This window comes from Triturus cristatus, chromosome 2_2 (assembly GCF_964204655.1).
Source record: "Triturus cristatus chromosome 2_2, aTriCri1.1, whole genome shotgun sequence".
NCBI classification, from domain to species: Eukaryota; Metazoa; Chordata; class Amphibia; order Caudata; family Salamandridae; genus Triturus; species Triturus cristatus.
In genome coordinates, this window is record NC_140582.1 from 639,858,560 (window position 1) to 639,884,345 (window position 25,786).

Genomic DNA, 25,786 nt, shown 5'->3' on the forward strand with positions numbered 1-25,786 from the left:
CCGCCTACACAGTGAAAATCTAAACTGTGGATTCCAACAGCAAGTGTGCTTTTCACTAATGTACTGCCCCCAGTGCAGAAGTAAATTTGCAACTGCTCTTTGGAAAGTACATTAATTATGATAGGGTGCACTGCCCTTGTCTGTGCCTGCCACGCCTATTTATAGGTGCGCTATGGTGCAAAGGGGACAATGGACCCTGGAATCCCAACAAAGACATGGTACAAAATGACTTGGTGACTATGGACTATATTAAAAACCAAACTGTCTTCTTGTACATTAAAAATGAAGATTCCAGAACTGACTCTAAATATAAATCAGAGTAATTTATTGAGTTAGCGCTTCAGAGCAGAATATAGTCTTAGCCAGTTTAAACCTATAAATCTACACCTAAAATCTCAAAATGATTATGTGGTTGATTTATAAATTCATCCCATCCTGAAAAAATCATAACTTATTAAGCAATTATTATCTTGCACAATTTTCATTTCTAAGTTAGGAAGGGGAAATATCTTTAGCTTCTCCATATCCCCGTTTGAACTACTTTCATCACAGTTCCTGATCTGAATTGATATAACAAAAGCTGCAACAATTGGCTACCCATATTTAGGCATTATCAAGCCACTCCAGTAGCTGGACATAGGATAGTTGACAAAGGGATGACTTATCACTATCCCAAGGTTAATAAGGTGAAGCACAGAAGGATTCTTCATATGCGTCATCCTAGAGGCATTTCTGAATTCAAGTGAGACTTTGTCATTCACACCCAAATGAGACTGTTTAAGTTTGGGGTCAACATAAATTAAAAGTAAGTTGAATCATACAGTGAATATAGATCATCAGGTGCTTTAGAAGTGTGGCTTAGAATAGTCTTGTTTAGGAATTCAGTTAGAGGATATTTTCTGTTCTGAAAGGAATGGGCTAACTTTTAAAAAAAAATAACAGCCATCCCAATTTGCTGATAAAGAAGAGTATCCATTACAGTAAGTTACTTAAATTACTTATACAAAACTTGCATTTCCTATTTACCTTAGTGAGAGAGTGCAGTATGCCACAAGCAGCAATAGATGATGCATTGCAACAGGCTTGTCTTTGAACAGTACTGAATATATGGTGCAGCCTAGATTATATGGAGCAGATAGGGTGTGTAACGGTACACTTTCAAGATTTATTCGGGTGTATAGAAAGTCAGTGACATCAGGGCCGTCGGAGAATTTGCTATATATGTCCTGACTAATTAGGATTGGCTGAATTATAGCAGTTTTTTTACTGGCCATCACCGGTATGCAAACCTTGGTGGTAAGGGACAGTAAAAAGGAAATGATGCCCCCTTCGCTATGGGAGACAACCCTCATGGTGAGGGGGACACTTTCTTTATTATTTTCAAAAGAAAATCTACATTCAGGATTTTCTTTTTGAAAGTAAAAAAGAAAACTGTTAGGGGCAGGGCTCCATTATGTTGCCGGCACCCTGCACAAAATGGTGAAAAGCATTGACACACACTGCTGTTAAGGTGACTCCTGCCAATGCTGAATAATGACCGCCAGCTTGGTAGTAATTTATAAAGCTGGCGGGCGGTACCACCTCCAGGGCGAAGGGGTAATTTACTCTGTCGCACTGACGGGGCAATGGGCACCCCCAGGATATAAATGAGGTCCTTAATCTCTAAATGGACTTTAAAAATCCTCAGCAGGGCAAGGCAGCAGGCTGTGGCCGAGAAAGGCTCCATGAGGCTAAATAGCTGTTGGATGAGGTCCTGATAAAGCTGTTGAATTTTGTCAGGAAAGCTGAAAGCGAGAGAAATTAAACATTTCTGCCCAATGAAGGTCTCTCACCAGCCGGATACTTTGTACTCCTTCACCCGGTAGAGATTTCTATGTTTGGGCTCAGATTCCTCCAGCGAGTCAAGGCAACAAAGCTGTAGCCAACAGGGCTCCAGGTGGCTAAATGCACTCTCCTCGACATCCCACTGGAATGGATCTGCTGCTGCAGAAATGCTTTGAGTAGGGGCAACCGGAATCTTTGGCCATCTTCATCATATTGACTTGGCAGTCTTTCCTGGTCTCCGGAGGTCTTTGAGGGCAAAAACGTTTCTAAGTCATGGGTTTTTCAGAATGTTAGGGGCAGTATGCTTTGACAACAACCAAGGGTCCAAGGACCTCAGGAACATCATTTGGGGGTAAGGCGCACTCCAGCAGAAGCCACCAGCAGAGTCCCAGGCAGGTCCAGTTGGTACTGGTCAGCTGGGCTTTGCAGGGAAATGGCTTCTAGAAAATGTTCTGTTCCTGTAGCATAACAGTGGTCACCAAACTGACATTTTGAGTCCACTTCTTTGTCCTGGGTACGAATGGGAGCAGATCAAGTTTTCCAGGTATCTTTAAAAGTCTCTACATTAGGTGCAGTCCTCCTTCTGTCTTCCAGGGGGCCAGTAGTATTCTGAGGAAGGTTCCCAGAGGTGCCACATTTATACCTGTGACTGGTTTGTGAGTGGGGAAGACTACTAGTTCCTTCCTGACCAATCAGGAAAACATTCCCAGGGGAAGCTGTATCCACTTTTGTAGCAGCTCCTGTTTGCTATACAGTAAGCAATCCCAGACTGCACCTCTCTACCTAAATCCTACATACTAGAACTATTACTACCCTGTTCTCAGCCTGTGTATCCACCCAGATGTGTGGTCATGATAATGAGCAGTCGCCTCCTACTTGGTCACTCTTAACCAGCTTTGGGGGAAGCTTCCCTCCTATTTGGGCTGGCAACTGCCTGACTAGATGGACAACAGAAAGGGTAAGACCAGGTGTCAGCTACATTTGGTTGTCAAAGGGTCAACCACACCACCCTACACCCAAGGCCTTTGTTCAAATGCTTGAGCAAGTTCACACCTCATCTAAGACAGGCATTCAGCTACAGGGTGACAGTTGAAGCTCATCTAAAACTTGTTTTAAAAGTACCTTTTCTTTAATGGTTATACAACATTCGACTTTACCTTTAAATTAGATATAGAACACATATTAAAATGAGCAATGAGGAATCAACAAATCCCTGCTCTGAAAACTGCAGACCAACCAGAACACCGCTGCCAGACTCATCCTCGGCATCCCACGACATGACCAAATCACCCAGCACCTACGTGAGCTCCACTGGCTCTAGAACAAAGAGTGTTGCTATAGTGAAAATAGTTTTTGGGGACTTTTCACTGAAAGAACATGTGTAACAATACATTTCTACATGCATTTCTTTTAAATATCATGCACCCTGTCTTAGGGCTAATAGGGCCTACACATTGGTGAATTATTAATATTTAAAAGAAAAGTTTAAGTGTTTTAAATTTCCACAGCCAGGCTATAATGATAGGCCTGCAGTCATGTTTGTACTTTCACTGTGGGCACTGTAGTCCACCAGTGACATTTAACTTACAGCTCTGGGTACATTTGTACCATATACTAGTTATTTATGGGTAAGTAAAATGTGGCAATTTGGAAATTTGCCAATTTTACACATTTTAGGGGCAAAGCATATGCTCTGGGATGTGGGTAGCAGAGTCTCAGTGCATAGTGAATCTGACAGCAATGATGTAAGTTTATTGGATCTCCCAAGAATAATATGGCAGCCATTGGTATAATTTTTATCAACATTACCAACATTGTGCATACAGTTGTCATCTTGCACATTGACATCATTCTTACTGATGTTGTCAAAGGTATGTTTGCTTTGGTCTGAATGTACATTGACATTGTTCTTAGTGGCAACAATATTATCGCACAAGCATGGATTGTGACATACATTGGTATCATTGTTACTGATAAAGGTACTGTGCAGGCACCAGTTACAGCATACAGTAACATTGCATTGACGAGGTTATGTGGGCACAGACTGTGGCATACGTTCTCACTGCATTACTAATATTGCCATTTTCGGGCCTGCACATATCATGGCATTCATTGACATCGTATTTACCCATCCCAACAACCTTTTGGATCACATAAATCACAGCATATTTGAAAATACTCACTTCTCCAGAAGAAAAAAAGGACATTGATCTTATTAAAGTATTTTAAAATTTGGATTAGAAAACATTCTCATGCACACACGTTTTCACTCAGATACTGTCAAAAAGAGAAAGCCTGCTCTGCAAATCGACATGCAATAAACAGCAATATGAAAACTGGAATGTGTGAATTAATCTCAGTCATCAGCAATCATTCAAGACTCCTTAGCAGATAATTAATTTTTGTCCACCATGTCACTATAGACAGAGGGCCACCTTATTCAAATCAATACTGACCCTGCTGCTCTTGTGAGCAGTCCATCTTGAACTGCGAGCTGCAAAACAATATATCTGATATCAGTGAGTGACATGTATCTAATTTTGGTACAATGCTCTCAGTTGACTAAGTTTGCACTTGTTCGAGTAAATCATCATGTATCTTTTCAGACCCGTAAGACAGTCTTCAGAATGGAACTGGATATTGGCATCATCTCAGTCATATCTCATGATTTACTTGAAGTGATATTTCTGCAAGGATAGGGAATGAGTAAGAAAGCCATTTGCACAGTGATTTCTGTACGCAACTTGCTAGGCAGCCTCAGCATGCCCAGAGAATGTTCCTGCTAGCCAAATCTGTGGTCATGCCATCATTTAGGTATCTATTTTATCGATTTTATATGTTGCACTGAAATTGTGTAAGCCCATTTGAGTATGCTTAAGGCTTTTTGCTTTGAGTGCTGAGATAGTGGGCGTGGTTTGAATCATCAGATTAGTGGCAGCCCACCTTTTTACCATTGACTTACAGAATGTCAAGAAAAGGTTTTCATTGATTATCTTAATTTTAATTGTTGTAGGTATTCCATTATTAAGCAAAAGTGAACAAAGTGGATCGTTTAACACATGCTATATCTTAGGTTGTCTCTCTCAAATGCACCACAGATGGACCATGACCTGGCTTTGAGTCTGATCTCCCTTGCCTACATCTCTCTCTGCACTTATGCTATGTTGTGAACCTCTTTGCCCACATGCCATCTTCCTTCATCTCTCTTGGTCAGTGCAGCCTCCTCTTCTGATGTGTCTCTTCCTGTATGACATAGTGGAGGGACGCCTCTGACTGAGTACAATAAGGGGATGCCAACATAGAGAAATTCAGCATTAACATTTGGTGATTCCCTATCCTACAGTTCAACTTGATTTTAAATCCAAATATCATGTACAGAAAATATATATATCTAGTACCATAAATTGATTCTACATGTAATGAAGTTGTAGTTCAGTCAATATTTTTTAACGTAAGTGTTAGACCTGGCATCTTTGGGCATGATTTCCCCAGTCTTTTGGTTTCTGACCTCCTTTTTTTGACTGTGTGCTGCGTTTTGTTTTTGTAGTTTAAGGACTTTGGTCACTTTACCACTGCTGACCTCACTATCAATGCCAGTAAGTGCCATGTAGGGCAGGGGTCTGTGGTGTACTTGGGACAGCGGGCAGGAAGCGGCTAGGTGGTGCTTCTACAACCTAAGAATGACACCATTCTGGGTGGGACCCCCTCACCTCCAAGTCCAGGGTACAGGTGAGAGCCTTCTTAGGCCTCACCAGGTACTGTCACAGATTCATGCAGGGGTATGGCACCATTGTTGCCCCCTTGACAAAGGTGTTGTCAAAGAAGCAGCCCCGTCAGGTGATCTGGACTGGGGCATGCCAGACAGCTTTTGACACCCTGAACGAGGCCATGTGCACGGTGCCCTGCTCAAGGTTCCTGACTTCTCCAAGGAGTTTGTGGTTCAGACTGATGCTTCAGAGCATGGTGTGGGAGCTGTGCTTCCACAGCTGAATGAAGAGGGCCTACATCAATCCATAGCCTTCATTAGTAGGAGTTTACTTCCCCGGGAATAGAGGTGTAGCATGATTGAAAGGGAAGCATTTGCTGTAGTCTGGGCTCTGAAGAAAGCTAAGACTCTACATTTTTGGGACTTAGTCCCGGGTTCAGACAGACCACAGGCCTCTCAGATGGTTAATGTAAATGAGCGGTGGAAACCCAAAACTGTTGAGGTGGTCCAATTCTCTAAAGGGAATGGACTGTACAGTGGTTAACTGCCCTGGAACAGAACATGCTTATGGTCTGTCCAGGTTCTTCCACTTTAGAGAAGAGAACTTCTGTGAAGTTGAGTAGCTCTCCCCACTTTCAGCTTGGAGGACATGTGCTAGACCTTGTTTCTTTTCCCTTCTACACTTTTCCTCTGTCTTTTTGATTATAACCTCCCATTTTTTTACTGTGTACTGTATTTCATTTTTGCTGGTTTTAGAAACATAGAACTCTGGGCACTTTACCACTGCTGACCAGTGCTTAAGTACAAGTGTTTCCTCTGTAAACTGTATTGGTGATTAGCTTATCTAGGATTAGAATATTTGATTTACTAGTAAGTCCCTAGTAAAGTGTACCAGGTGTGCCCAGGGTCTGTAAATCAAATGCTACTAGTGGGACTTCAGAACTGATTGTGCCACCCACATGAGCAGCCCTGAAAACATGTCTCAGACCTGCAACAACAGTGTCTGTGTGTGCGGTTTTAAACCTTCACCTCCGCACACAGCTCAGAAGTAGCCCGGGGTACCGACGGGCAGAGTGGGGCCTCATTTCCTGAGTTGTTGCCAGGTGAGGTGAGTTCTATTCCTCGTTAGATATGGGTGCCAACGGCATCTTGTATATATTTTTTGTATGTTTTCTCAGTACGCAGTAGCAATATATGTTTTAGTGGTCCTGTGAAAGGCCTAGGATTATCCATAATCTGGTTGGCTGAAACATGTAGACCCAGTTATTACACCTCTGCAGTTATTTTGTTAAAACTGCTTTTGCACTGTTTTTAATTTGGAAATCAAATGATACCTATTAAATCCTTTTCTCCTGCTATCCGATTTTAATCGCACTCTCACTTTCATGCACTGCGCCCATCACTCTCATATTAAAACATTTTTTCTCACATCTGTTAGATCCTACAGAGCTGCCCATTCAGATCATACTATTTTGAAAACATCCGTGAGCTCCCCTCTCTTAGGGAGAAGGTTGCAGCCCTTGGTTGCACTAGTGTGTAACTAAGAGGAGATCCCAGATGATGAAGCATGTCACCTTGGTGAGTGATGGGAATCCATCCTTTTTTAAGGATTTTCCTTAAAATCCTTTCTTTTTCCTCTGATAACAGGATTACAGTAATTTAGGTCTAGTCGCTGAAAGGTCTGTTCTGACTCATTAGACCCGTGGATTTTGTCATTGCTTTGTGAGTTATGATTGGGGAATATATCCACGCTCGGTCTTAAAATATTCCCTTAGACCCTCCATTCCTTGTTGGTTGTTTCAGTTTTAAACTGCCATTTCGACCTGACAAGTGCACCCACTAGCCAGGCCCAAACCTTTCCTTTTACTACTTGTTATGCCCCCTTAGGGTAGGCCCAAGGGAGCCCCATGGGCAGTGTGCAGTGTATTTAAAAGATAGGACATATACTGGTGTGTTTTACATGTCCTAATAGTGAAATACTGTCATTTCGTTTTTCACTATTGCAAGGACTATCTCTCCCACAGGGTAACATGGGGATTGTCTTGGAATATTTTTTTTGTGTAATTTCCCATTGGGAGAAGATAGGAATTTTGAGTTTGGGGTCTCTGAACTCACAATTTAAAAATGAATCTTTTGGTGAAATTAATTTTTAAATTTCGCATTTGTAAATGCCTGTTTTAGAAAGGCGGCATTTTCTGGATTATACATTATGTTCCTCTGCCTTTCTGTGGAGTACACATCTGAATTGGCTGACAGTTGAGTTCTTGTGCATTGACTCTAGACAGTCACACAAAGGGAATTTAGGTGTGCCTTGCATTTCCTGATGGGCCATCATCAGGTTGATGGCCTTCCTGAGCTATAGTGGTGAGAGAAAGTGTCACTGACACCTGAATAGGGCTTTGACTGTCCTCACAGAAAGCTGTTTCTACCCTCCCTGAGGTGTGTCTGGAGCCAGGTCAGGGAGAGGCAGCTTTCTGCGCACTACAAAGTCTTTCCTTTGAAGTTTGCCTACTCTGAAGGAAGAAGGGGGTATAACTATTGGACCTCTGAAACCCCAAAATAAGAACACTTCTGGAATGAGGACATTCTGCCAGGAAGAAGAGCTGGATGCTGTAGGAAGGACTGCAACTCTGCCTGTTGCTTTGTTGTGCTAACCTGTTGCTTGCTGCTTTTGTCCCGGGAGTGAAAGAACTGGACTTTGCTTTGTACATCTTGCTTCCAAGGTTCTCCAAGGGCTTGTGCGTGCTTGCCTCCTGTTAAGAAGTCTCAGGGTCATCAAAGACTTCACCTACCAGTGCCTGGGCTCCTCTTCTGAGAGACCTGGCTTGCCAAGTGGTGCCAAATCACGTTCCTGGGCACTTGGAATTGTAACCTAGTGAGAAAATCCATGCATCGACTCTCAGCACCTGTGTACTCAATGCAGCACCTGCTTTGCGGCTGACAAATTTCCGCAGGGTGAGTCCCGAGCACCATGTCACCGACGTCTGCTGCACCCGGGCCGACTCTGTCGCAGCATCTGATTTGCCACTGAAGAATCGACGCAGCACCTGCTTCGTGGCTGTGAAATCAATGCAGCACCTGCATCGCCACCGTCGCATTGAAGTAGCGCATATGGAATTTTGACGCATCGTCTCTTGCAGCTGATACTTTATCGATGCTGCACTGCAGTAAGGAACCGAGGCTGCGTGTCTAGTAGATAGATGCATTACCTCCACAGACAGTAAGGAACTAAGGCTTCATCTACCCTGCCTAGCAGTAAGGAACTGACGCATCACCTTCCCTATGGAGTAAGGACGCAACACAATATTTTGGTTTTCCAGTGCCTCACCTATCATGCGCCGGCTTCAGCTTTGATTTTTGACACATCCAAGGTACTTTGTGCTAAAAGCAATGCATCCATTGATATCCATGGACTAAACTTGCTTAATCTTTGAAAAATTATATCGTGAATTGTGTATGTTGGATTTTTGTTGTTTTGGTCTTGTTTTATTCAGATAAATATTGGCTATGTTTCTAAACTAGTGTAGACTCTCTTTGTAGTGTTTTCACTGTGTTACTCGGTGTGTATGTACAAATGCTTTACACATTGTCTCTGAGATAAGCCTGATTGCTCGTGCCAAGCTACCAAGGGGGTGAGCAGGAATTAGCTTTGTGACTCCCTTACCTTGACTAGAGTGAGGGTCTGTACTTGAACAGGGTGCAAACCACTGCCAACTAGAGACCCCATTTCTAACAGTGAGGTTTTAGGTTTGTGATTCTCGTTTACCTTTATGGAAACTTGTGCATAGGCTAAAGTTCATTTTGAATTTGCCTCTGTCTCTACTTGGCTCCTGCAGTGGTAGACATTTTCCCTTACCCAGAGGCCCAGGAGCCAAATAGGAGTTAGATTTGTCTTTTCTTGGCCTGCACCTGTTTCATGATACCTGCATATACTTCACAAAATAGTTAGTTCAGGTTTAACATGAGAGATTTTAGTTCGGAAGAATCCCAAACTGACACGTGTAAATAGGATGCTAGTTCTTAAGAGGCTAACTCAAGTAGCGCTGCATGCTTTGAGAGAATCAGAACAAATGCCAGTGGCAGTCATGCATTGATTGTGACAGGTGGGGTAAGGCACTGTCCAGCAGTTGTAGAAGACGGAAAAGACTAGTAACACTTTTAGCTAGTTGTGCGAAAATGATATTCTCAAAATTGCCATATGAAACCAGTAACAAATCAGTAAGCACACAGCGTAATTAGGTGCAAACAATTCCATCAGGTAATATTTTTAGGCTATTAAAACTGGTAAGACATCAGCTTAAAGCACTTCTTACTCAACTACAGCTCAGTTGCATCATAAATAAATGTAGAGACTGTGCCAGTGTTTGCATTTGAGATGACACTGATATAAGAAGAGGCTGTGTCTGAGGATGTGTAATAGGTAAGAAAAAAATAATGTTTTTCTCACTGCATAGATAAGCTCCTCTACAATGGATTATAAAAAGGATGAGGATGCTATCTGGAATTTGTAAAAGAATGTATACTCTATACCATGGGTGCTGGCAAACATTTGCCAAGGGGCCAAAATATATGGTCTGATGTATGGTCTGATGCCAGCAGGGTGGTGGTAGGGGGTCTGGGTGGGTCAGGGATTGTGTAAGGAAGTCTACAAAAATGTAAATACGTGGACAACCATTTATTTGCAGGTCAACTGAAGTTAAGCTGTGCAGGACACCACTGTAGCTACTTCATAACTTCATTTAACCTGAAAATAAATGCATGCTTGTTTAATTAACATTTTTTTCTGAAAATTAACGCTCAGCAAGTAAACAGCAGCTCGTGCAGCTGTTCACCAGGGGGCCGCATGCAAAGGTCTAAAGGGCTGCAGCTGCCCCCTGGTCATACTTTGAGTATCAGTGATCTATACAAACACTTTTGCGTGGAGTGCTTATGCACTTAAAATTGAGAGTGAGAGGGGTGAGACAATGTAGCAGATGAAAGGACGCCTGATCTGTAATCACGTATTATAGTGAAGGGGAAAAGGAAGAAACAGCAAGCTCAAATAAGTATAGCATGTAAATATCACACATTTACATTGTATTCAAAACAAATAAAGTAAAATAAAGCCAATTTGCAACCATAAACATCAATTAAATACAGCAGCCATGTGTTTATCACGTTCCAGAAGCATGCCTGTGCCCAAAACTGGTACAAAGTAGCACCAGCGAATGGATTGCTAATCCCACCATCATCATCATGTGTGTTATGTTCAGAAAAGGTCTACCACTAGTAAAACTGATTCGTTCCCTACTGTCTTGCCTTTACTACACACAGGCCAGGGCCAGGGTTTACTAAAACTTTGCACCAGCACTAGCACGATGCAATAATGCAATGCAGCACAAAATGGTGCATGTTAATTACAATTCAGCACAAAAATGCTTTGTGCTCACTTAGCAACATGAGGGCGTTACTAGGGGGAATTATGGAAACACTGGTAGTTATTGATGCAATGCCTGAGCTACACAATAGTCACACCATGCTTCTCATAAAACATGAATGATTATTGAAAAAGTGCAAACGAGAGGAATGTGCTCATTTGTCAACAGAAGCAATACATTGGTGCCACCCTGGAGTGGCGTCACAATAGCAGATTTCCCACCATCGCCTCGATACATGCAGAAGACAAGACAGCCCTGAAAGAACGGAGAATGCAAATGATTTTTGCAGAGTAAGAGAAGTATTAATGAGAACTTAAGTTACCAAACGTAAGAGAGAGATCAGATGCATGGGCAGCGTGCACAGGGCACACTTCTTTATTGTATTAAATTCAATTTTTTTGCTGTGCATATCAACGTTTGCTTGATGTGGTAAAGGGAGGCTCAGTCGTGTGTGAAGTTGCACACTGTGAACCATTGTTGTCATTTACTGAGACAGAGGAGTCTGCTATCTACAGTAAAGGGAGCGTTGAGGCCCAGAAGAAGATTGTTGACCCATATGGGCCAGATGCCAGCCGAAACATGCTGACAAAAATAAGTGGATGGATGAATCATTGCATTTCATCAGATATCCATATCTATTGAAAATAATTTGTTGACCATATCCAGGGTGCCCAGGAATAAAAGGAAGCCCTAGTGTATACCCTGGGGTATTTTACTTTCCACCTAGATCCCTGCTTTAGTCCAGATGAAAATGATGTAAGAGCTCTGAAAACTGCCAGGTCCACCAGAGTGGTATTTACCTTCAATGGTGTAGATAAGTCACTGATGATGAAGCATGCCACGATAAGTTGTGGGTGAGGACATCATTTAATATGTTTTTAGATCTCTTTACGAGACACAAAAAGAGGATAATTAACATGCACAAAACGTTGGTGTGGGTTAACTTCCCTGCATTTGTGGTAATGAAGTAAAGTGAACAGCGCCAAAGTGCAGAGGCACCTAACAGCTTGCCGTATTTTAGCCAACTCCTCATCTTTTTTATAGGGCGGGAGATCACTTGCATCAATCTGTAACTGCAAAAAACCTACCAAGTTCCAAAAACACAAATATTTAACCCCTACCCAGAACAGGAACGAGGCATGAGCGTTTCTAGTACGAAAGATGGTAGATGGGCGTCATCCAGCGAAGCAGTGTGTTTCGTTAGGCTACAACTTTACAGACTTTTTCATTAAATAATTTGAAAACAACCATTTAGGGCTAAATACATTGGAGCACAGGTTAATTTATTGTAGCTGGAAGGTCTGTACTTGTATGGTAGCGCAAGATAAAGCTGTGATTTTTTTAATGTGTTGCTAAACGGTTTTATGCTAACAATTGATGTAATGTGTAGTTTACGGTAAGAATGGATACTGCTGTAGGTGTATGCCCCGCTATCATGCTTCCTGTAGCAGTTTGTGCTCAGCTTTGCATTCTGCAGGCCCACAGCAAGTCAGAACGTTTGCAGTCAAGGTTCGCGCCGTCTATCTTCCATTAGGCCCAGGTACTTATCACCAAATGCCACAACCCACTGGAATGCTTTTCCATTTACCGACAGAACAGACATGCAGTGGACCATTACTTGCAACTCGGCCTTCTAACAGGGTACTGACAAATACCACTTATCTTAACATTGTGGTGCTTAGCGAGTTTGTTCAATCGCTTGCTGCCCTGCATGGATAAGCGAAGCCAATACTTGCCCAGATAATATAAAAAAAATCACAAACTGAAACCGATAAGAAAAAAAAGGAAAAGCCAGCTGCGACACATGGTCACACATTTTTGGGCCAGTCATTTTAGAAAGAGTGTTTCTGGGAAAGACCGAGATGGTCAGCTCTAAAGGTCTTTTAAAGGAAAACGTGCGCAGTTGTTGGAAATCAACACGCATGTTTGTGATTACATGTATCTCGTTAATAGACGATCTTACCATGGACTGAAGAGATAAGCCATACCTGAGACACGGTTTGTATTTACGTCTGTCAATAAAAATAAAGCAGTGCAAAAACAACTGTATGAAACCAGGCACTGATTTTTCTAAAACAATATTTTTGAATAGCAGATTCTATATGATACCTACTGGCCAGATTATCATTCACTTCATTAACCCATACAATGCATCTTAAATGTAAACATGTATACAATGAATTAGAGTTAAGAGGGCCAAGAGGACACTTGTCCTTAAGTTGGTTCTAAATAGGAAATCATGACATATAAAAATAGTGTGTTGTCAATGAGCCATCCATACACCTGCTTCAGATGACCACCTCTCTTTGGGTCACTAGGCCTACTGCTGACCGTTACACCCAGTTATGTGATTTGGACTGCCCTTCAAACAGGTTCCACTTCTAAAGTAATATTTTGTATACAGCCCAATGAAGAAACTCCGTCTCAGCAATAGGAGCCAGAGAGCCACTAGCAAGGGTGTAACACGGAGGCTCGCGCAGCCCCATAAATGTGTGTGGGGGGGGGGGGGGCTCCAGGGTTTCTTGTTATGGATGGGGCCCCCCTCTCCCTTGGAAGAGCATATTTAAAACTAACAAGCAAATAAAGCTGGTTCGTAATTAATGCACAGAATACATTTGCAAAGTTTGATAAAATAACGTATTTAGAATGCATAAAAACTATAAAATGTCTATTTACTCGTACTAAGCCTCAATAATGGCTAAGAGCAATGCTGCATGAAAAACAAGCTTGAATAAGAAAATGCTGAAACGTTTGCTTCTTGATCACATCATGAACTCTTGAATATATGAACAAGTAAATTTCTTATGTAGTTTTAAGTAGTCTTGCAAAACGTTTCCACATATATAAAGATCTCTGCTACATTTAACAACTTTTTTGCAGATTGATGGGGTAATAAATAGTTCAAGCATTGAATTGCGAAGTATAAAATGTGAACTTGACTTTCTGTCCACCTTATTTTATCCCATCATGATGATCCTGTTAACTACCACCCTCTAAGCCATGGCATTGCTTGCCTTGCAGAATGCCTGCAATGGCTTGGAATAAGAAATAGCTAAACGCTCTGGAAGGCCACTCTTCTTTTGCCCTCGTTGAGCCAAGATCAATGAATATCTGTGCAATCTGGGCGGCGCCGGGGTAACTCATCACCTTCTGCATCGGGGCCTCATCATTTTGCATTACTCCACTGTCCTCTTGTATGAAAGTCGGGTCTTTGGTACCCCTCAGTGTGATACTCTTCTCCCTCCCTAGAATCCCATGTACATACGTGTACACACACACATTCCAAAGGAACACTATGTGTGTGTGTGTAAATAATAAAAAGGCTGCACGTTTGTGTTCTACGAATGGTTTTACCAACTTGGTCAGTGCCGTGCATGTGTCATAAAAGCAGAAAGTGTGACCCTTTCTTTGATTGAAAACCCTTTTCTCTCTGAGTTGCAATTATTTAAGAGCACTCCGCTGGCTGCAGTCATCTTCATCTGGTATCACGCCATCTCTAAGAGGACAGGTCATTATTTCCACTTATGAGCCTGTGTGTCACGGAGCAGAGTTAGGAGGAGCGTGACGTCTGGCAGGCTCATGTTGCACGCTTTCCGTGGCCTTCTTCAGTACGTGTGGACTTCACAACTGAATAAAATGTGTTAACGCTGATGTTGCAGCAGACTCCTGCAGCCTGTTGAGTCTTCTGTTTACAGCATAACATGCGCTAGAATGACCTTCCACTCGTATCTCCGTTCCTCCACAGAGGGGCCGATTTCGATCCGGGTCGGAAAGCACTCCGACCGAGTCGGATCCGGAGTGTTTTCCGACCGAAAGCGATCCCTACAGTTCGACCGAGCGAGTACGATGCGCACGTATGCTGTCGGACTCGGTTTGGTTGGACTCCCATAGAAGTCAATGGGAGCCAGTTGTACGACGCGTACATGTGCTCCCATTGACTGAATGGGTACGTCTCGAACAATTGCACCCCCTACATTGGGTACGCGTCGGTGCCATCCACGCCGTACATGCCTGTGTGGGGGAGACCCATGTGTGCGAGTCGTACAGCTGCGGGTGTCGGGGGTCCGACGCGGACCCTGAAGTCTGACTCCGGGAGCTTTTGCGAGCTGGACACTCCGGCTCGCACAGGCTGTCCGACGTGTGTATCATACTGACTCGGTCATGAATCGAATTCATTGCACGCCACGGTTAGCTTACGACCGAGACCTACAGAGAGGTTCGGACCAGGAAACGACTCGGTCGATGATTTTCATGTAGCTCGCATCGAACTGGCTCGCTCGTACGGCTGTACGAGTCGGGCGGAAAACACGCGTACGGCTCGAACTTTTTGCGGCCGGATCGCGTTCGGTGCCCTTCTGACCCGGATCGGAATCGGCCCCAGAGTGTGGAACATAAACACCGCGCTCATTATCCCCTCATGGGTCCTCCCTGTCCCAGTCCTAACAACGTGAGGCAGTCCTGCCTCCACCCAGGCAATCACAACGCCAATATGTTTAAACTTCATAAGCCCCTCCCACCTATCACCATGCCTGTTTTTTTTCTTCTCCGATTACGGTCGGACCGCTGGTGCTCCCTGTTCCTGTTTTCTGGTCTGGATTTTCTTCAGGACTGTGCCGTGAGTGTTTGAAATTGCAGTTTTATGTTTCTGCATTGTTTTCCTTGTTGTTGTATCGGCGCAGACGCCCCGGTATTCTGGTCGACTGCGCTCCTGTTCTGGGGTCAGGGACGCACCTCGTTCATGTGCTGGGCTGGGGCAGGGAGTTTTATTGGTTTCCTCGCCCGGGTCGTTCCGGCGCTGGGGCTCTCGTGCAGCGTCCGGCCCCCGCGTCCATTCTCTTTTGACTATGGCTGTGGGTGGAGACTACAGGGCTGCCCTTTTTTATTTCCTACGCCTGTCTCACCTTTGCGTGATTCGGTGATTGGGGGCAGTATTTATTGGAGGTTGCTGGTCACTTCCTTTGATTGTGTGGTGAGTTCTTGTTAGTTGGACCCTGGATTTCTCACCATGAGTGAAGGGGCTTCTTCACCTGTGCCTGCTAAGGCGATTTCAAAGCAGCATAATGTTCAGGATCTGCAGGAGGACGTCTTGCAGATTTCTAGGGCGGATTTACAGGACTTGATTAATTCTGCGGTCCAGTCTGCACTGCTGGAGCCTGCAGCTAAGCGGGCTAAGGAAGATGAGGAAGACATGGACAATTCCCCTAAGGGAAAGCACGTCCAGGGCAAGGTTTTTTCTGACATGGTGATCCATATTCGAGACGATTCCTGGGGAAGCGGTATCGCCTGGCAGACTTTGATTCCCAGTTTCCTGCAATTCCAACTGTTAATTCTCTTTTGTCTCCTATGGCTTCCGCCTCTTCTTCCTCTTTGTCCTCAGAGGAGGCTTCCCTGTCTGATCCGGTGGAGCGTAAGGTGGAGTCTGCTCTCAAGCGTTCTTACGCCGCTTCTCACTTTGGGGTGCGTGCTAGCACTTATGCTTCGCAGGTCCTGCTGAAGGATTTCGAGAAACTGTTTCACTCTCTTCAGGATCAGGTGGACCCTACTCCTCTGTTGGCTCAAATGGAGGTCTTGGTACAATTCCTCTTGGATGTCACTTTTTATTCCTTGTGGGCTTTTTCCTCGGCTGCTGGGACGGCGGTGGCTGGAAGAAGGTCTCTGTGGACAAAACCTTGGTATCTTGAGGCTGCACAGAAGGCCTTGGTCCATAAACTGCCTCTTGAGGGTCTCCGTCTTTTTGGGGATGCTTTGAATATGATGGTGCAGCGCTCTGCAGAGGAAAATAAGTTGTTAAAGCCTTTTCAGCCTGCTCCTAAGAAAAGGTCTTTCTTCCAGAAGCAGGGGTTTCAAGGGGTTTTGTCATCTCAGCCCTTTCGTTGTCGGGCCCGTGGTTGGGGGGCCGCGTTCCATTATAAGTCCCGGCCTCAGCAACAGCAACAGCAGCAGCAGCAACAGCCTCCCTCTGGTGCAGGACATAAGTGACTATGCTGCTGTGGGGGCTCGTCTCCGTTTGTTTCTGGACCGTTGGTCAGCTCTGATTTCCGACAAGTGGGTCTTGTCTGTCATCAGGTGGGGTTACCAGATTTCCTTCTGGGGCCCTCCCCCTCTGGATTGTTTTCTGGTTACCCCATTGTCAAGAGACCCCGTGCGGCGATCTGCCATGTTGTCCGGTGTTGCTATGTTGTTACGGAAAGGGGCTGTGGTGCCGGTTCCATTGGAGGAAGTGGGCATGGGGTTCTATTCCCATCTGTTTCTGGTTCCAAAGCCCGATGGTTCCTTCCTCCCCATATTGAATCTCCGTTCCCTGAACAAATTGGTGCGGTTGGATCATTTTCGGATGATCACGTTACAGTCCGTCATTCCCCTCAGCCAGGAGGGCGATTTTTTGGCTTCCCCGGACTTAGTGGCCGCTTATTTTCACGTTCCGGTCCATCCTGCCAGTCAGCGGTTTCTGAGGTTTGCTGTCCAGGGGAGGCATTTCCAGTTTCAGGTTCTGCTGTTTGGCTTCTCCACTGCTCCCAAGACTTTTACCAAGGTATTGGCTCCTGCTGTGGGGGTTTTGCAACATCGGGGTTTCTCCGTGTTTCCCTATATTGATGATTATTTGGTCTCTGCTTCCTCTTTTCCTCAGGCTCTTCTGGCGGTGGAGGCTACGTTGTCCCTGTTCCAGGAGCTGGGGTTCAAGGTGAATCTGGCCAAGTTTCATCTGGATCCTGTTCAGAGACTTCAGTTCATCGGGGGTCTATTCAACACCTCTCTGGGTGCGGTGTTTCTCCCTCCTGTTCAGATCTTTTCCCTGCAGACTCTGTTGCAGGATCTGTTGAGTCATCCCTCTGCGCCGGCTTGTGTTTGGCTGCGGGTCCAGGGTTTGATAAGTGCGACAACTGCTGTGGTTCCTTGGGCTCGCCTCCATCTCAAGCCCTTGGTGACTCATCTGTTGGCTCGGTGGGACCCTTCCCGGGCAGATTACGAGGCTCTGGTTCCTCTCTCTCCTGTTCTGGTTCGGGACTTGGACTGGTGGCTTTGCACTCCCAATCTGGAGAAGGGGGTGCGGTTTTGTCTTCCTCCTCCCCTTTTGTTGATGACGGATGCCAGTCTTTAGGGTTGGGGGGCCACTTTGGGGTCCTTGGAGGCCAAGGGGCGGTGGTCTCGGGGGAATGGCGCCCGTTCCTTGAACTGGCAGGAGTTGGCGACCATCTGGGAGGTGGTGCAGTTCTTTCAGGTTCGTGTCCTCGGAACGAATCTGTTGGTTTGTACCAACAACCAGGTGGCTCGTTGTTACCTGAACTGTCAGGGGGGGACCAGGTGCGCATCTCTGAACATGTTGGCCTCCATGATTTGTGCTTGGGTGGAATCTCATCTGTTGTCCTTGAGGGCGGTGTACATTCTGGGACAGTTGAATTTTCATGCGGACGCTCTGAGCCGCAACCTTACATCTTCTGTTCTGTACCATCTCTCTCTTCCTCTGTTCCAGTCCCTTTGCCTTCGGTTCGGGACACCATGGATCGATCTTTTAGCGTCTTCTCTCAACTCTCTCCTTCCCCGGTTTTGTTAGGAGGTACTGTGTCCTCAGGCTTGGGCGGTGGATGCTCTTTCGATTCCCTGACCTTCGGGTCTTCTGTATGCATTCCCTCCCATTCCCCTCCTCCCGAGGGTGCAGCAGAAGATTCGGGGGGAGAAGGTTTCTGTCCTGTTGATTGCTCCTTTCTGGCCTTGCCGCATTTGGTTTCCTCTCCTGTTGCGGCTGGTGGAGGATCAATTTGTCCGGCTTCCTTTGTGTCCGTCTCCTCTTCAGTTTCTGCTCCTGTCTCTGCCTTGTCTTCGTCGTTTGCAGCTGATGGCTTGGCTCTTGAGCGGTTGACGTTGGAGTCTTTGGGCTGCTCGTCTGTGGTGCCTCCTGACATCCAGTTGTCTCGCCGCCCTTCGAGCCTTAAGTGCTATGGTCGACATTGGGGTTCTTTCGCTTCTTGGTGTTCTTCTCATGGGGTGGATTCTGTACTGGGGGTTCCTACTTCTGTGTTGGACTTTCTACGAGATGGTTTTTTGAAAGGCCTTTCCCCTTCCACGTTGTCTGCTCAGTGGGCAGCGGTTCGTGCTTGTTGGTGTCCTGGGGCCTCCTTGGAGGGTGTTGTCCTTTTGGTTTGTTGGCTCTTTCGGAGTTTTCGGCTTCGTCGGCCGGTCTCCCCTGTTCTCGTTCCTTCTTGGGATTTACCTACTGTTTTGCAGTGGCTGCAGTTGCCCCCTTTTGAACCTTTGATGGAGGCAGATTTGTTGTGGCTGTCCGCTAACGTGGCTTTCTTGTTGGCCATTACCTCCGCTCGCCGGTTGGGTGAGTTGGGTGCCTTGCTCATTTTGTTTCCTTATTTGCAGTTCCCTCCGGATCGGGTCATTTTACGGCTTGATCCGGCCTTCCTGCCTAAGGTTTCTTCAAGTTTTCATTTGCAGCAGGAGGTGATTCTTCCTGATTTCCCTTCTGAGGGAGATTCCCTTGTTCCCCCTTCCTTGGATGTTCGCAGGGCTCTCCAGATTTATCTCCAACATTCCCTGGGGTTCCGGATTTCTCCTGCCCTGTTTGTCTCCTGTGGGGGTGTGGCTAAAGGGAAGAAGGTTTCCACTTCCACGATCAGTCGGTGGGTGCGTTTGGCGGTCTGCCAATCTCACAAGTCTTTGGCTTTGCCTCCTCCGTCTCATGTGCAGGGTTGTTCGACGCGTTCTGTTTCTGCTTCCTGGGCTGAGGCGGCGGAGGTCTCTATCCAGGAGATTTGTAGGGCAGCCACTTGGCAGTCTCATCGCACATTTGTGCGACATTAGAGGCTTGATGTTTTACATGCCTCTGCTGGCAGTTTTTCTGTTGGCGTCTTGAACGCTGTTGTTCATTGATCTTTTATTGATCAAAGTTTTGTACTCTGCATGGATTCCTGGTGTCCTGCGTTTTTTTATTGGTTCTCTGCATGTGAGTTCCTCACGTTGTTAGGACTGGGGCAGGGAGGACCCATGAGGGGGTAATGTCTTGTTACTTACCGGTAATCTTCATTACCCCGATTAGGGTCCTCCCCGTCCCAGTCCTCGACCCTCCCTCCCTCCCGCTGTGTTTGTGTCGGAGTCTTGTTGATAACAGGCATGGCGGTAGGTGGGCAGGGCTTATGTAGTTTAAACATACTATGTTGTGATTGGCTGGGTGGAGGCAGGACTGCCTCACATTGTTAGGACTGGGACGGGGAGGACCCTAATCGGGGTAATGAAGATTACCGGTAAGTAACAAGACATTCCTATGTCACAGGTCCCACAAGATCAGACATCAAACAATACCTCGATTCATCACGCAGCCACGTTCATCACGTTCATTTTTATTCATTCTAGCTCCATTAGTCTAGCCAAAATCAACATTTTTTGTTTCATAGACAGACTTTATGGAGCAAATATTCGAAAAGATGCACCCTGTCGGCCTTATGCACTAAACAAACTAAAAGGTTAAAACGAGAAAGTTGGACGGACATTTACTTCTCCGACTAAACGCACGTTTACATTGTTTTTTTCAATTCACCAACATTTCTAAAGTGTGCAGAATCTGCGCCAGGGACAGACGTCAGTAGGTGCAGAAATCTCATGAGGCTGGTGTAGTTAGAAGAACAATCAGCAGCATTGGCGGCCCGTAATGGTCAGGGTGCAGCTTTGGTCTAATGTAGAATGATCTGGGTTTCGCTACTTGTGACTTCAGAGTATGAATAATAAAGCACCAAACCCAAACTGATCTCTCCCATGTGAGGAGCGTTGATGGCAAGCTTAAGACACATCTTCTGGAAAGGTTTAATTAAAGAGTTACACTTCGACAATTTTCACTAATTTGAACAATTTCTCTATTTTTTGCAATTTGATTAGAAAAGCATTCCAGATATAGCGCAATAGGTGGGGTAATTTGGCAAGAGGCGGACGGGCTATTTTCTGATTGATTTCCCACTCGAAGGATTCCCTGTTCATAGCCATTCATACACAGACAGCTCTGCTTCATCCAAGAGTTTGTGTTTCAGCTGAGGCTCCACTCAAAGGGTGGTATGTGGCCAAGCCTTGTTACAGTGTCACACACTTACAATTGAAATAAAGTATTTAACTGCATTGCAACACATCAGAAATAAGGATTTATGTCTATCCAGAGTTGTGCGACAGCACAACACTTTAATAATAACTCATATTGTATTTACAATATGTGCAGTATAAATAGTAAACATAGCAAAAGTACACATAACACAATGCAAACACAATAGAAAACACAGTACCAGATTTAATGTAATAATCACACAAGGAAACCGGCCATTTGTCTCAATGAGAATGTTAATCCTGTACAATCCCTGTAATCTGAAATACAAACATTAATCTCAAATGAAATATAGTAATAAGAAATGAAATTCGGTTAACTCAATTTAGTCTCTAAATTAGGGCTCGTTGCTAAACCCAATCGTAGGCCTAAACACCCTTAAAACCACATTATGCTATACCCAATTTAGGTTTGAGGTAGGGGCGAAAGGGTGGGCTACCCTCTCAGTTACCATTAAAAAAAGCGACCATGAGGAGAATGATTCACCATTTTGGGGCACTCCTTAGGGATTCAAGAGAATATTTAGGGCTAATGGCTTAACATGTGGGTGGGCGCTCTTATGCCTCCACTGGCACCTTCATACTAAAGAATAGTAAAAATAATAAATGGCAATAAGAGACAGGTCTAAATGAATAACAGCAAAACAAAAACATTTACCTAAGAAGACCTTTTGGATGCAACAAAGATGTAGCAGCAGGAATCCAAGCTATGGGTGCTGAATAAGCAAAAGACTCTCCTCCCCTGCCAAACTGATTGATCTAATTTGCATAGTCTGGATTAAAGGGACAGATTGCAAGGACTGGGAAGTCTATATCTAGAGAACTGATCATTTAACCATAAGCAGTATGTGCTATAAAATACGTTAAGCAGCATACAGAGGTCTTTTCATTTGAACCTCAGCTAGTTCAGCTACCAGTGAAGTTACCACCGTGTAGTTACTTTGTGACAGATGCTTGTGATGGTTATGGAGCTGTTAAACATTTCTTAGGTCTGGCTTTGACACAGTGGACTAGTCTCTGTGCTCCTCTGTATATTTTCTCTGTAGTGCTTGGTATCCTGCTTCTGGTGTTCTGATGGTTGCCAAGGCTGAATTGCTAAATTTGTACCCTGCAAGTGTTCATAGTTGTTTGAAGCATGAGTTGAGAAAGTCCTGGAGATATACAGACCAGATAGCATTCCTTCCTGGTCTAGATCGCTATCTTTCTCTGTGCATAAATCATGGTGAAGGCCCAAAGAGGCAGTAAGTTGTGTGATGGCAGTACCTTCGAAGCATTGCACTCCTTTTGAGTGAGCGCAGGACCGTCATGCATTCCCTACTGTTGGAGGGTAGTGTCATATCTTGGGGAGGTCCTCAACTTGCTTCAGAGGCCTTTCTGCTTGAATTTGCCATTGTATCCATGCACCTACACTTGTGTGTGCCTTGGTGTAAAAGGTATGTCTTCTCCTGTTCACAAAAGTGTTTTAGTCAATCTTGTCCCTTATGTTTTTGGAGAATGTGTTCTAGATCTGGTGGGAGGTCCTGCTGCTCGTGAAACCTTTCCTGGACTGGCATGGTTGTAAGAAATTGGATAATTATTGGAGAGGGTGGGTATGACTTCCCACCGCAAGGAATAATCACAACCCTTGTAAAGGTGAACCCTCACAGTCACTAAACTAACCTACGCACAATTCCCTACTAGCTGTGGTATACAGAAGACAAGCTTAACTTAGGGTAATGTGTGAAGTAATTATGCAGTACCAAAATAGTAATAAGGATGAAATGAAAAATAATAAAAATCCAAAACCAAATTGGAACAATAGAGTAAAATGTATTAAACAAAATGGCACCAAAATGACAACATTGCAATAAGGAGAACCATGGAAATTAATTGTACATTCTTTAAGTAGGAATAGCTCCCAGAAGCATAGAGGGCCAATAATAGTCAATGGTTGCGATAGATTGGAATTAGACACAATTTAACGCTGACTCCAATAGAGCATGGGTTGGATACACCAACCATGTGTGTCCTGGTCTATGATTTTACCTTCACAATCCACTACAGGGGTACACATCTAAAGCCTGTCTGACCTCAGGGAAGGCGCTTACAGACTCACAGGGTCTCAGGTGAAGGCCAACTTCAGGGTCAAATCCATGTCTTCCTGCCGCTGGTCAGTTGCAGGAAAGGCATATTGTAGGTTGTTCTATCTCTGTAGCTTGAACACGAGGTTAGCCTTCTTACCATTAGGGTCCACCTCTTTGTCCTGGGTACAAGAGAGAGCAAGTCCAGTCCCTAAGGGATCTTCTCAGGTCACAGACAGCAGATGCAGTCCTCTTTTGATCTTCATCAGGTCCAAGAGTGTACTGAAGGGGGTACCTGGAGGTGCCACTTTTGTGTCTGGCACGAGTTGGTGGGAATGAGGCCTGAGCAAACCCTAATCAATGTGATAAAAGTAACCAGGTTGATCCTTACCCACTGTTGGCATTTTCAAGATGGTAAAGATCTTCAGTCAAACTGAACCTGAGCTCTGTGGGCTGGAAGATGTGTCTGAGGAGTGTAGTCTGGTAATCCAGTGCCCCCCCATATCTAAAATTGAAATCCAGTTTGAAGATGCCACAGTACTCCCAATAAGCCCAGACACAGAAGACTGGTTGAACAAAAGCAAGGTAACCAAACAGTGGATGCACTAGAATTGATTTGGCATCCTTCATTTATTTTAACATGTCGAACTGTAGTTTTTAAACTGCCACAGTCAGACTACAATGGTAGTCCTTTGTACTGGGTTCATATGATGCTGTATACTAGAGACTTATAAATAAGTTAAATATACCAATTAGGAATATGGCAATTCAAATGTGTTGAGAGGGGGAGCATAGGCACTTTACTACTGGTTAGTCGGAGTAAAACGCAAAGAATTCTAAAGCTAGTAAAGCATATAGCGCAAACAGAAGGTGAAAAATATAGGGTAACCACACAGAGAAGGTATATTTCCTATAGTGACCCTGCAGAGAATAAATAATTGCTTTATACAGGATTACCATCCCTTTGCTACTGTGCTTTTCACCAGTGTGCGCAGGAATACCAACATGTTTACCTCAGAAATTCCAGTTAAAGGAGGGCATCTTGGTGTATTACCTCAACCAACATGGTTTGGACTACAGAAGCCATCTCCCCAGTGCAACTCTACTGCCCTCTTTAATAAAAGAGGCATGTAACCACACAACTTCAGTCTGGAGGGGATGAGGCCTGGTCAATGTGAAAAATGTCCGCTTGACCAACTGCTGCTGAGCTTGGTGTGGCTACTTTAAAACTTTCTACATAAGGTGATGTATCAAGTGGTATGCTCCACCTACACTTTCGAAATTGTGCAGATTGCAAAACCACAGAGCATTAATACCTTTTCCCAGTACTTTTCACTTTCTGCATTGTACATAATGGTGCCCCTATGATTAAAGAATTTCTAAGAGAAACACATTTATAAAATCTGTCCTTTCATCATTTCTAACTAAAAAAATCAAATTGTTGTTAACAAATAGAAACCGTTAATTCATCTGCTTTATGTTGCTTCCTGTGATTAACATTTAACATTGTTTTTCAGGTAAAGGTGAACATGGCAAACCATACCCTCTCAGTGAGGAAGAGCAGGACGACACTGCATATCGAGAAAATGGCTTTAATATTTTTGTGAGCAATAACCTTCCTCTGGACAGATCTCTGCCAGACATTCGACATCCAAAGTAAGTTGCATGAAACTAAAACCATATAAACATCTGCATATGTTTAATATATTTAGTTCTACCAGAATATTCATGTCATTATGCTATTCTAAGACCTTAGATCTTGCAAAAACATAGCTTGCTGGCTATTCAGTATTAAGTATCCAGGTACCATGTTATTTGAGTGATAAATTACATTTGTAAAGCTAGTAATACAGTCTGTGGTCTTTGACATAAAGGTTACAGGATATAGAATCAGTCTCATAAGTAAGAAAAACCTGCATTTTAATTCAATAATAGGTGGCATGCTTGTACCCATGATCTAATTAAAGAATTAGAAGGTTGATATGCAGAATTGAGGCTGTCTGAGTCTTTGTAAGACTTAGGTCTAGTACTAATTAATAACACCGTCACAAGACAAGAATTAAAAGTAGGAAGCTATAAAGGTTCATTTGAAAATTAAGATAATTTCAGAAGGTGAAAATAGTTTAGTCAAATCCTGGGACATTAGCATACTAAATCAAAATCAAATAATGCAAGAGGTTTGCTCCCAAAGTAAGCAAACAGCCAGAACCAAATACAAATTCCGCAAGAAGACTGATGTAGCGACTGCCTTAAATGGAAAGCCTGAGGAAACCTAAGTATAAATCAAATCACAGACTAGCACAGGGTCTGTACAATTTAAAAGGGTAAATAAAGTTTAAGTACAGATCAAAAAACAGACTGGTGTAGAGTCTGCTCTCTAAGTAAGTGCAAACACCTCGAAGTATAAACTGCATATAAGGACCAGAATAGTGTCTGCTCAGTTTTAAAGGCAGAGAATGCCTGTCACATTGTCAAAATGGAGCATGTTTTATAGTGTTGCAGGCAGAAAAAACACAGACTCGACAATGGTGGCAAATGACATAATACCGTTGGATTGGCAAAGATACATGTCAAAGAAATCAATTGCTATTCAAATTCACATGATAAATGAAGTAAGAAACATTTAGGAACACCTACATTACAGAATATTAATTAACAAAATTGTGGTGATTTCCCTTTTGGACCCACTT

At 44.1% G+C, this 25,786-nt stretch overlaps 1 protein-coding gene across 1 annotated transcript in view; it reads left to right on the forward strand.

Moving 5' to 3' along the window:
• Positions 1-25,786, forward strand: part of GALNTL6 (polypeptide N-acetylgalactosaminyltransferase like 6) — a 2,683,170-nt gene that overhangs the window by 1,255,623 nt on the left and 1,401,761 nt on the right. The window contains exon 5 of the mRNA XM_085641833.1: positions 24,614-24,752. Within this exon, the coding sequence (XP_085497959.1) occupies positions 24,614-24,752 (139 nt within the window). The remainder of the gene's footprint in view (positions 1-24,613; positions 24,753-25,786) is intronic.